Below are 13044 nucleotides of genomic sequence, written 5' to 3' on the forward strand. Positions count from 1 at the left end.
AGAGGGGGGAGGAGAGAGAAAAAAATGACAAAATAAGATTTAGAAAGTGAACAATGCATCTTCAAATTTGTAGAAATATTGTTCATAACTATGCAAATTTTTAGATATGCATAATCTAATACAGCTTAATTTAATGTCATATTATGCAAAATATGTAGATACATATATAAATGCATAATTCAATGCTAATGCTCTAAGACTCTAAGGTTCTGTTTGGATAGTGAAAATATTTTATCTCATTTCATTATTATAATTTTTTTAAATTTCATACAAAATATAATAAACAATTTAATTTTTTCAAATCTCAAAACAATAATAATATTAAAAAATAATATTTTAACAATATTTTATTTAACTTTTAACTTTTATCTAAAATCATGGCATTTAATCTCATTATCCACACCTAAGAGCTTGTTACTTTTTAAAAAAAAAATAGTTTAAAAAGTATTATCGACAGGAGCTTTCGATAATCTTCCTGGAAGGGTGCAGCGTTACCCTTTTTATATTCCTTCCAACACAAGGGATTTTATTGTCAAAAAGGTTCAGAACTTCCAACACAAGTTAAATGGACATAATTTGATACAATCAAGTTGGGTCTTGGGTCTGGTGATTTTTCCGGACCGCGTCCGTTCCAAGCTATACAAAAAGGGATATAGTTAGGCTCGGACGTATTAAGGTGCTGTCCCCGAACATCGGCCCAACCCAACCCAACCCAACCATTCAAAGACCCAGGACACACGGTTGTGTTTTACTTCCTCTGATGAAAGTTGCCGGGTATGCACGTCTCTCATAGTCATTTCTTTCGAGACAAGTTTAGGAGATGCAACCTACAAGTTTCTCTGCTTCCATTTATTTATTTTTTATTTTTCTTCTTCTTATTATTAATTTATTACCATGTCTTATGTGCTGATGTTCTTCTATAGTTTTTTTAAAAATATATTTTCTCATTTATTATTATTTTTTTGAAGATTTTTCTCATTTATTATTAGACTATACAATATATATATATATATATTTTTTTTTGAAGAGGTTGGGATTATATTTATGGATTTAATTTTCGTTAGGCAAAAAACGAACAAATTAAATTTCGGAAAAGAATAAAAAAGAGGTTAAGGGGCAAAGGAAACATATCCATCTAATCACCGAATGCAGAGTTCTTAGTTCTATCGGTCCAAGGATCATCTGGCTTTCTGATTCTCCACCCGCCTCCTCCCTCGCTCGCTCGCTCGCAGTCTCCACCTCTTGCTCTTTGTTGCGAAGTCTCTTATATTAGGCTTCTTTTCCTTTTTCCGAACCCGTTGCGATCTTTTCTTTGTCCTTCCTCTTCTTCACCTCAATAATAAGCGGGTGTATATAATTGGGTTGTTTGACCTGGTCTGGGTGTCTTGGCGTAGGGTTCCTGAGATTCAAGAATGCCTCTCAGTTTCTCTAATAGGTACGCGGATATGAATTGTGAGGGTCCACGCGATTCTTGGAGTTGCTGGGGTTTGAATTCTGAGTTGGAGGGTTCTGATTGCAGCGAAATGGGCAAGGCTGAATTGGGCGGCTATGGCGAATCGGTGGTGGCTGATGACGTTATCGATAAGTTGCCTAGTGATCCATTTGGAATGGATATAAGGTCTACGATTACGATCACGGGTTGGTTTAAAAATTGGGGGGAGGAATCTGATTCAGGTTGTGATGGTTTTGGGATTGATGAAGCGGAAAATGAGAGTGCTGATCCTCATGGACTATTTGCAGGGTTAAATTGGGTTTGGAATGGTTCCATGAAGTTTGCACCTGATTCTGGTAACATGAAATTAGGCGGAATTTCAATTCCTTGTGATGGGTTTGATGGACTTGGGGTTGAGACTGAATTTCTTGATGATGCTTTTGGACTGGATGGAAATGTGGAGGATTTTATGAGTGTCAGCCGTTTTGGAAATTGGGCTGTGAGCAAAGGAGCTCGGGAGTTGAGGGATTGCGGGAAAACTTGTTTTGATGACGGTGAAGGAGGTGCACCCCACGATGCCATGTTTTTTGCTTTGAGCTATCTGGGTGTGCAGGACCTTCTCAATGTAGAAAGGGTTTGCAAATCTTTGCGCGATACGGTTAGAAATGATCATCTTCTATGGAGAACTATTCACATTGATCAGCCGTTGAGTGAGAAGATCACGGATGATGCTCTTCTGAAGTTGGCTAACAGGGCACAAGGTACCCTTCAGTGCTTGAACCTAGTGGAGTGCATAAGAATAACAGATAGTGGTTTGAAGCACGTACTTGAAACCAATCCAAGACTGACAAAGGTTGGTATTTATAACTTTTTTTTTGATATGTTTGGTATTTATAACTCTTAAGTATCTTGGAACATATATGATTTGTGCTTTTCATATCTAGTCGCGTATAGTCTCCAGATGCTTTTCTGTTTCCTTTTCTTCCTCTGATGTGCTTAATGATTTCATGAGGTTAAAGTATATAGTCTTGAAACTATTTAGTGACTGAAGAGAGCATTATCTCATCTTCCATTATTCTTTATTCAATATACAAAGATACATAAAATTTCACGTATTATCCTTTCTCTTATACATCACTGAATGTGATATTTATGCCCTTTTGCATCTCAATCAAAATCATAGGGCATTCAGGCATTCTTTACAACTTGAGCGACTTTAATGTGTTTCAGATAGCTTTTGAAAGATTTGTTGTGTTTTCTTAGCAGTTATCTTGAAAAAAAATAAAACATTACATAGGGTCAGGCTATAAGAGATCCATAAATACTTCAAAACATGACTGAAAATTTAATTAAAACTTAAAAGTAATGATGGAAAAACCACACAAACTGAAAATTAGGGAAAGACCCTCAATTTCATTCTATTCCAACATTAACTGAATTCTAACCTATGTGATGAGCGCTTATTGACTAGGGCATGGTCTCTATTGCTGGTTCTAGTTTTTTTTTATTGGCACTGGGTGTTTGGGGGTTCTAGTTTGCATCCTCATATTTAACCTCACCAGAGGTATTTAAAACATAAAAACAAATGTGATTTGATTGCTTAGTAAGTAGTCCCAACATACTGTAAATAAGTTGGAAACAAGTTTATAAAACATTCATATGTATACACACGCGTTTGTGCGCGTCACAAACCATTTTCATTAATCTCTTGGTGATCAACACACATTTGCACCTTATGTATAAGGGTTGGTGGCCCATACAAGATGGCTTGCTGCTCCTCGAGCTTTGGTGCCACTGCACATTAGTTGTTTTTTGAAATCCTTAACAGGCATTCTTACAATCACATCCTTTTTCTTTTTCTTTCTTTTCTTTTGTTTATCTTTACCTTTCTTTACTTTCCTTTGCTTTTCATCATGTAATACGTGTCTGTAAAAGTTACACATCACATAGCAGAAGCATGCATATAAAATCATTTACATTCACACATCTTTTTCACATATTATTGGATGCATAAAAAGGGCTACGAAAGAAGGCTACAGAACATTGTATTACATGAAACGATCTTAGAGAAACATTGCATTGACATTTGAAGACGTAAGGGTCTGATCATGTCTACTACTTCTTAGCTTCAAGAATTTCAATACGCCTCATTCTTTCCTACTCCTGACATGAACTCTTGAACATTAGAGAAAGATACCCAAGAATTTTTGTAGAAACTGGACAGAAAGTGACAGCCTCTAAAATTGATTACTTATACTGTTGGGTTGTATAGTAGGTGGAAAACTTAGAATTAGTGAATTGATTAAACTGTTGGAAGATAAAACAGTTACTATGTCTTGGAAATTGAAGGGGGAAAGCTCTTGCTTTCCAGGTAGTGGTAGCAGCAACAGGGAAAGGGAGTGGTAGACTAGGGTTTAAATTTGGGATCCAACATGTACAGATTTGTAAGGAAAGGACTTCAGCAATTATTCCCTGGGAAAACTGTGAATCGAGGTGCTGAAAGTCAAAAGGATTTTCTCACCTAAAGTTGCAGGAGACTTGGAGAGTGATCTATGTTTTCCTTACTTTCTGGAGGACTTTGGGGAAATGTGTTCTGTGAGGGGTGTCAAACCTGGAGGAAGTCTCCTGCCCCTTTTCTATTGTTTTTTAAAAACAGGCTGAGTGGCAGTAGAATTTTCTGAAAAATTGGCGTGGTGGGAGTAGACCTGATGGTAGCGTGGCAGAGGGGGAAGTGCTTTGTGCCCTATGGGACGTGAAGGTGCAACTGGGTAAGTTGCAGAACCAGGTTGATAGTCTGATTACTATTGTCGAACTTAAAGAGGAAAGGGGTGTGGAGGAAAGGGCTGGGCCTTGGCTGAGTAAGGAACTTCGGGCTGGGCAGAAATCAAAGGAGGGCCCAGACCCATCGAAGGAGGGCTCAGGCCTATCAAAGGCCTTTCAGACCAGGCCCGCTATTGGGCCTCTCGGAATTGGGCCCAAGCCTGCTGGGAAGAAAAGGTCGTCTGCCAAGAAGCTTCCAGACGGGCCTCAGCTAACAGCGGCTCAGCCACTGTGCCAAAGTCCTCATCAGCGACACCACAACCTGTCGTGGGTCCTCCGACGACCTAGATGGCGCTAGTGATGGAGGCAGAAGGTGAGTTAGGGTCGCGATCTAGGCCTTTTGAAGAGTTTTTGCTGCCGTGTGTTGTCACCTCTCCCCCGTGTGGACAGAAACTGCTAATGACCACCATAGAGGCGTCGCCTCCCCAAATGGAGGCCCCCGTGCGCTTCCTGGACCACCTGGAGTCTATGTCGACGGAAAGGGCCCTCTCAAGAATCTACGAATGGGTGGAAGGTGAGGTGGAGATAGCTATGGAGGTGGAGGACGACGATGGGCTACCTCAAAACTTGGCTAGTGAGGATTCCAGGGTGTCCCTAAAACTCAGTTTTCCACTAGCAATGTTTTGGTTGAATGGTAGGACATAAATATTTTCGAGGAGGAGGAGAGGAGACCAGTTTCTAACCTGTAGTGGGTTCCCAGTGAAGGGTAGCCTATCCTGTTGAATCGTATGTTACCTAATGAATCAAATGTGTCGGATTGGGTGCTCTGAAATGTGAAGGAGATCCAATATTGTGTTGGAATGGAGTGTGTAGGTTATGAAGAACAGTTAATGGCCCTATTTACTGCCATAGAGGCAGACCATTTGTAGTCTAAGAAGCTAGGGTCTAAAAAACAGCGGGAGCTCAAGCGTCTTACTTGGTCGATGAATGATGAGGGAAGCTCAAGTCGTGCTAGAGCCAAGGGGAAAGGGCTTGCCTTTCCTATATGAAGCCAAAAATTGTATCTTGGAATGTCCACGGATTGAATGAAGCAAATAAATGACTTCGTATAAAAAATTTGCTTCAGGAGTGGAGGGTGGACATAGTATGTTTACAAGAAACTAAGCTGAATTTTGTTTCTAGGAGGATTGTGCGAAGTGTCTGGAGTTGTACTTATGTGGATTGGACTTATCTTGCTTCTAAGGGGGCTTCGGGTGGAATCTTATCGATGTGGGATAAAAGAGTTGTGAAGAAAATGGAGGAGTTCGTGGGGGAGTATACTGTGGCCTACTCTTTCAAGAGTGTGATAGACAATTTTTTGTGGGCTTTTGCAGGTTTATACGGACCAAACGTAGACAATGATCAAAGACTTTTATGGGTGGAGCTTGCTGGGTTACATAGCTGGTGGGAGCTTCCCTGGTGCATAGGAGGGGATTTCAATACCATCAGATTCCCTAGTGAACGATCTGGAGATAGTAGGATGTGCCCAGCAATGTTAGAATTTTTAGAGTGTATATTCGACTTAAACCTGTTGGATATTCCTCTCATGGGGGGCTCTTTTACTTGGTCGAATAATCAAACATGGTCTCAACTGGACAGATTTCTAATCTCATAGGAGTGGGAAGTGCATTATTCGGAGGTGTGCCAAAAGAGGTTGCCACGTCTTTGCTCAGACCATTTTCTCATCTTGTTGGATTGTGGTGGCATACAAGGCGGGTGCCGATCCTTCAAGTTTGAAAACATGTGACTGAAAAGTGAAGGCTTTGTAGATAAGGTTGGGCAATGGTGGTCTTCATATCAGTTTCTTGGTACCCCCTCTTTCATTTGAGCTGGTAAACTTAAAGCCTTGAAGTATTATCTTAAGACTTGGAATGCTCAGTCCTGTGGTGAGTTAGGGGAGCAAAAGAAATCCATGATGGAGGAGTTGCAACAATTTGAGAGGATACTTGAGGATAGAGTCCTCTCACTAGAAAAGCTACAACATAAGGTAGAGTTGAACTCAGAATTGGAGAGAATTCTATCTTTGGAGGAGATCTCTTGGCGTCAGAAGTCGAGAGCATTGTGGTCAAAAGAAGGGGATCGGAGCACAAAGTTCTTCCATAGACTTGCTAATTCCCATAGAAGAACTAATACCATTGAAATGTTGAATATTAATGGTATGGAATGCAAGGAGGTCCCTAGGATTCGGAAGCATGTGGTGGGCTTCTATGAACAATTGCTTTCAGAACGAGAGGGTTGGAGGCCTAAGCTTGATGGCCTTGACTTTGACACTATTGAGCCTCAGGCAGCGTCTTGGTTGGAGCGGCCTTTAGAAGAGGTGGAAGTTTTTGATGTAGTGAGACACATGGCTAAAGATAAAGCTCCCGGTCCAGATGGCTTCTCAATGTGCTTCTTCCAAGCTTGCTGGGAGGTAGTGAAAGAGGACATCATGAATGTGTTTCAGAAAATATTCTCGGTTGGGAAGTTTGAGAAAAGCCTTAATGTCACTTTCATTGCGCTGATCGCAAAGAAGATTGGAGCCTCGGAGATTAAGGACTTTCGACCTATTAGCCTTGTGAATGGGGTGTACAAAATCATCTCTAAGGTGCTTGCAAACAGGTTAAGGGAGGTCTTGGGTTAGATCATCTCGAAGCCACAAAATGCGTTTGTTCGAGGTCGTCAAATTCTGGATTCGGTCTTTATAGTGAATGAAGGCCTGGATGGTAGATTAAAGTCGGGTGCCATGGGTTATTTGTAAACTAGATATGGAGAAGGACTACAACCATGTAAATTGAGATTTCCTCTTATACTTGCTGGGGAGATGTGGTTTGGGGTTAGATGGCAGTTGTGGATTAGTTGGTGCATCTCAACGGCAAGGTTCTCAATCTTGATCAATGGCTGTCCCACAGGTTTCTTTAGTAGTTCTCGTGGTTTGAGGCAAGGTGATCCACTATCCCCACTTCTCTTTGTCATCATTATGGAGGCCCTTAGTAAGATGATATCCGCGGTGGTTGCTCACAGTTTGTGGCTGGATTCCCGATTGGTAACCCCAATAGGGGCATTATTACTTTGTCTCATTTACTTTTTGTAGATGACACGCTCTTATTATGTGAGGTAGACCACAATCAGTTGAAGGCATTGAAGGCTCTCTCCTCCTGTGAAGCAGTGTCAAGCTTGAAAGTGAATTTTGACAAGTCAGAGTTAGTGCCAGTGGGGAATGCTAGCGATACTCGGCAACTAGCTGGTATACTTGGGTGCAAGGTAGCTTCTCTTCCCATGTCTTATTTGGGATTGCCTCTGGGGGTGGCCTCAAGGGCCTCATCTATTTGGGATCTTGTTATTGAGAAGATAGGAAGGAGATTGGCAGGGTGGAAGAGATTGTATTTGTTGAAGGGTGGACATTTGACTCTCATCAAGAGCACTTGGGATCTTTGTTTCCCATACCTGCTAGTGCGGCGGCTTGGATTGAAAAATTGTATCGGGATTTCTTATGGAGTGGGATGAGGGACGAATCCAAATTTCACCTGGTGAGATGGGACAAGGTGTGTAGACCAATCTCATCAGGAGGTTTGGGTGTAAAAAAATTGAGAACTTTTTATCAGGCTTTACTTGGGAAATGATTATGGAGGTATAACATGGAATCAGACGCCTTATGGAAGTAGGTGGTCGATTGCAAATATGGGACCTTGTGGGGCGGATGGTGTACCGAAGAACCACATGGGGCTAATGGTGTGGCGTTTTGGAAGTATATTCGACGTGGATGGGGGGAATTTTATAGCCATGCTAGAGTACTGTTTTTTTTTTCTTGGGGGGGGGGGTCCTTAATCAAGTTTTCGAGGGACATATGGTGAGGGAATGAGGCCCTTAAGGATTCCTTTCCAGCTATTTTCCGTGTGGCTTGTACTCAAGATGCTTCAGTAGCGGACCTCATGCTTCGTTCAGGGGACCAAGTGCAGTGGAATGTCACTTTTAGTAGAGTGGTGCAAGATTGGGAAGTAGACCGCTTTGAGGCTTTTTTCAGCCTATTATATTCTGTGAAGCCGAACAATCAGCAAGCTGATAGGTTGTGGTGGACACCTGTGGGTAAGGGCATTTTTTCGGTCCGATCTTTCTACAAATCCCTTTCACATCTAGCAAATACTCAGTTTCCATGGAGGAAAATCTGGAGGAATAAGGCACCTCCTAAAGTGGTTTTCTTTACTTGGACAGTAGCGTTGGAGAAGATTCTGACTATTGATAATCTGCGGAAGCAACAAGTAGTTATCCTCGATTGGTGTTGTATGTGTAAGAGATTCGGGGAGACAATAGAACACCTCTTCTTACATTGTGAGATAGCTAGAGCCTTGTGGTTGGAAGTGTTTAGCCGATCTGACTTATATTTTGTAATGCCTGCAACGGTGGTTGATCTATTGGTTAGCTAGACACTTCCGAGAGGAGTCCCACAAATCAAAGCCGTATGGAAAATGATTCCGACCTGCATTATGTGGTGCTTATGGCAAGAGCGGAATGAGCGGACTTTTGAAAACAAGGAGCGGTCACTAGAGGAACTTGGTACTCATTTTTTTCGTACTTTATTTCTATGGGCTATAGCTTTAGCTTTTAATTGCTTGACTTTTCATGACTTTTTAGTTTCTAATAATGTGACCTAGATAGGTCTTATCTCTTGTATACCATTTTGTGTACTTAGGATTTGCCTATTCTTTATTAATAACATTATCGTTTACTTATCAAAAAAAAAAAAATCTGAAAAATTGTGGTGTGTTTGGTTAACAAAAAGCTATAGTTTTAAGGCATAAAGCCCAGTTTAAAGCCAGCCTGATTGGCTGCAGATTCCCAGTGGTTTATGGATTTCTTAGAAGCTTCCAACCTTTTTTATTTATAAATAAAACGGATTTTTATTAATACAAAAAATTGGCATCACCCTAATACAAAGGACGTATATAAGAGAATGCACCTAATTAGGAGCTTGAGATAGATACAAGGAAGTCATGAAAATTTCGTCTGTTGATGCATGATTCAAGCCCTTAATTTATTTCTATTCTATTTGTTATCATCATTATTTACTATTACCAAATAAGAAAAGTACCACAAATAGTGAAGAACTTACTTTTAGGAATCATTAAATCTTCACATTGAAGTCTATAGCTATAGCCTAGAGAAATGATGTATTGAAAAAGAAACTTTTAAGATCATCCAGAGAGAGCTCCTAATTTTCGAAGTTCCTGTTATTTCTTTCCATCCAAATGCACCATAATAAGCAAATGGAAGCCATCTTCCACACTGCTACAATTTGGGAATTGCCTTAAAGGCCTCTCAAGTTGGCAAGAAGATCGACCACTCTCCGAGGCATAATCATGCTAACCTGACTCTGCTGAAAAATTATTCCATAAAGCCATGTCAACCTCATTGAAGGAGCAAGTGATCCACCTTTTCTTCACTTTTTTCTACCATGCAGCACCAAAGTTTGGAAGTTGAAACTTCCAAACTTCAATTCAATAAGCAGAAAATCCTAGGCTTAATGGGTTTGGCAGGCTTGATTTCTTTGGTTCTAGTAGCCTCATTCCCCTTAATTGCAGCTAGGTCAATGATTCTATCCATAAGGACTCGGCAGGTTTCCATAACCGTCCTAATTAGGCAGTTTTATACTCTATGGGTCTTGATTATATTCATACTACTATAGTAAATTAACACCATAAATGAAAATCAATCAGCAATTAGTATTATACTAACTGATGCTTATAACATAGGCCAGTCGGAGAATGATAAAGTTTTTTTTTTTTTATAAGTAAAAATCTATTAATTCCAATAGGTGTAGCCAAGTATACTGGATGTATACAAGAGAAAACACCTAGTTGGGGTGCCAAAAAAAAAGATAAACCCATCTGGGAAAATGAACCTAACAAAGCCCTAGCCCAAGCCCAAAACGCACCTGCCCAAACCATGATAAAGTTACAACTAGTTTACAACTCTATTTCAAATGGGGGTAGTTATGTAAATTTAAAATTATTTTTAATGAAGTGGCACAATTACATTGGTTAATTGTAAAGAGTTGTAAAATAGTTGTAGATGTATCATTACCCAGGCCAATTTGTTTCATTGGTGATCTCATTTGAGTTGGGATCTATATGGCAAAAAATTTGACATCTTTTGCAGCTCTTGATGCTGCATGTGTCAGGTTGTTCTTTTTTCGGTTTTCATCTAAATCTTGAGTCAGCAGAACCAAAGGTTTCTAACTGTTGCTACTGATTCCTTGTCCTTTTCGATTATTATGTTTATCTTGAACTTTTATTAATTCATTATTGGCTAACTTCTTGTATGCAGCTAAGCGTCCCAGGATGTGTCAGACTTAGTGTTGATGGCTTATTGGATAACTTAAGGGCCTTCAAGTCTGTTGGCTTGCCCGGAATAAAGCACTTAAGAATCGGGGGCATCCACAGTATAATGGACAAACAGTTTGAAGAATTGCAGTTGTTGCTGAATGCAGATAAGCATATGCAGCTGAGTGCCCGCCGACCACGGATTTATCATGGGGGGAAGTCGTATCTCTCTTCTGATGATGATTGTGCCATCGATGTTGAGGTCTGCCCCAGGTGCCAGAAGTTTAGACTAGTTTATGATTGTCCAGCAGAGAATTGTCAGGGGAAACATCAGACTGCCCAGTTGTGCAGGGGTTGCATACTCTGCATAGCACGCTGTATCAATTGTGGGCGCTGCATTAAGGACCGTGATTATGAGGAAACATTTTGTCTAGACTCCCTTTGTTTGGATTGTTGGAAGCAGCTCCCTAATGGCCAAGATAGGCCAGGTGAAAAAGGTGCACCATCTTTCATCGAGAGACCTGGTACCAGTTTTGCTTCTGTGGCAGATAGGGAAGATATTGTGCATCGCCATTGGATGTAGGTTTTGTGGTAGAATCACATCGTTTGGCTGGCTGCCCAGATGAATAATGCAAATGCCACTTGCATAGATGGTAGGAGTGGGAACTCCTGTAATCGTGAAGAATATGCAGCTTGTGAAGACAGTGGAAGTGTACCACTAGCAGACCTCTAACAGCGTAGTTGGTGCCTTGTCGCTGCCTTGATATAGGATGTTCAAGGAGGAGAAGAATAAAATAAAGAAAAAAAAAATGAAGAAAACGAATTGAATGAAAGAAGGGAACTGGCGGCCGCCCGCCCGGTGGGGGTGAAGAAGAAATAAAAGGGAATGCTGGTCAAATAAAAATAGGCTTTTGATTTATAATTTTTTGTGTCGAGTAAGGATTATCTAATGCTTCTCTGGCTCCTGGCGTTACTATTTGTGTTCTTTGAGGACGAAGAAGAAGAAACAAAGAGGAATGCTGGTCAAATAAAAATAGGCTTTTGATTAATAATTTTGTGTCAAGTAAGGATGATCTCATGCTTCGGTGGTTCTTGTCTGTATGCTTTGTGTTCTTTGATGACACTGAAGAATTCAATTTGTACGCGTAACTGTGGAAGTTTGGTAGCATCTGCTTCTGGTAATGTTTGCTGAAGACCACTCTTGTCATAAAAGTTGGGATTTTTTCAATCGATGCAGATAAGGAGAAATCATACTAAAGCAGAGAGTGCTGGAGGTATTATGACACTTGTGTTTTGTGTCAGCTCTGTGACACCTTGCTTTACATAGGCAGCTGTTGCACCTTGACTGATCTATTATTTTTCATGGGATCTGTTGCAAAGCTGTTCCGTTTCAAGTAACCTATAGGTTTAGCATTCCCATTTGTCTCCTGGTCGGGGGAAAAAAAAAAAAAACATTCCCAATGTCTTGTGATTTGGTGATTTGGTCTTGGCAGCCTCGTAATATTGTAATCGACCAGTAGATGAGGAGGATTGTATGTCCGTTTTTGTTCTGTTGCTATTGTTCCCATGGAGTAGCATCTCATTCTTGATAAGGTAACCTTACTCCATTTTCCCCTGGTTTCGTAATGAGTGAGAATTGTTATGCATCTTATTCGAGTTCTTATGAAGGATTGGGTTGAGTCTTTAACACATATTGCATCCCATGTTTTTCTCTTCGACCTCCACCTATCTAGATGTCAATATTTTTTGCGATAAAGTCGGTTAGGGCCCGCAAAAGACTGCGTTTGGTGCAATCTTAAGCCTTGTTTGTTTTCACAATTCCTATCATCTCATTTAATCATTACAATTTTTTCAAATTTTAACACAATAAAATAAACAATTCAATTTTTTCAAATTTTAAAATAAAAATAATATTAAAAAAATATATTTTAACAATATTTTATTTAACTTTTAATTTTAATTTTAACTCATCTCATCTCATCTGAAAAAACAAACGAGGTCTTAGCTATCCTACTTGCTTGAGGATCAGAATTTGGAATGTAGGCGTATGGGGGTATGATGCTATATTAATTGTGTCTGAACTCATGCACCAGATCCTCCCATGGTGATGATTTCTCATTATCTATGTCCGTTGTTAGGGTATAAACACAACACACTGTTAAAGTGTTGTAACCGCAATGAAATGGCACCAGTACTGTATCTAGAACTTGTAAACTGTATCATCATCTATTGGAAGAAACTCATATTTGATGGCAGAATTCGATTATTCCCGAAAAAACAATACTAGTAATAGTCGACATTCTTTTTGGCCTTTCGGATGACCAAGAACAGATCATGATAAATCTTCATTGAAAATGTCACTTAAACCCCTTTGTGTTTAGGCAATTAAATCCAGCATCAACAATAAAAAAAAAAAAAAAAAAAAACAGCACTAGTAGTAGTCGACATTCTTTTTGACCTTTCGGATGACCAAGAACAGATCACGATAAATCTCCATTAAAGATGTCACTTAAACTC

At 40.0% G+C, this 13044-nt stretch overlaps 1 protein-coding gene across 1 annotated transcript; it reads left to right on the plus strand.

Annotated features, from left to right (window-relative positions):
- The first annotated feature begins 1030 nt into the window (after window positions 1-1030).
- On the plus strand, window positions 1031-11958 carry LOC121251167 (F-box protein SKIP14-like). Its single transcript, XM_041150523.1, has 2 exons — window positions 1031-2285; window positions 10532-11958. Exons 1-2 carry the CDS (start codon window positions 1413-1415, stop codon window positions 11108-11110), a joined length of 1452 nt encoding a protein of 483 aa, XP_041006457.1. The 5' UTR covers window positions 1031-1412; the 3' UTR covers window positions 11111-11958.
- Window positions 11959-13044: the final 1086 nt, after the last annotated feature.

The sequence above is a fragment of the Juglans microcarpa x Juglans regia genome, chromosome 2D (assembly GCF_004785595.1).
Source record: "Juglans microcarpa x Juglans regia isolate MS1-56 chromosome 2D, Jm3101_v1.0, whole genome shotgun sequence".
Lineage (NCBI taxonomy): Eukaryota > Viridiplantae > Streptophyta > Magnoliopsida > Fagales > Juglandaceae > Juglans > Juglans microcarpa x Juglans regia.

What these genes read in the sequence shown, in the direction of transcription:
- LOC121251167 (XM_041150523.1), top strand. Translation starts at nt 1,413, where the DNA reads ATGCCTCTCAGTTTCTCTAATAGGTACGCGGATATGAATTGTGAGGGT. An exon ending in CCAATCCAAGACTGACAAAG is followed by an intron (nt 2,286 to 10,531) that starts GTTGGTATTTAT and finishes TCTTGTATGCAG; the next exon opens with CTAAGCGTCCCAGGATGTGT.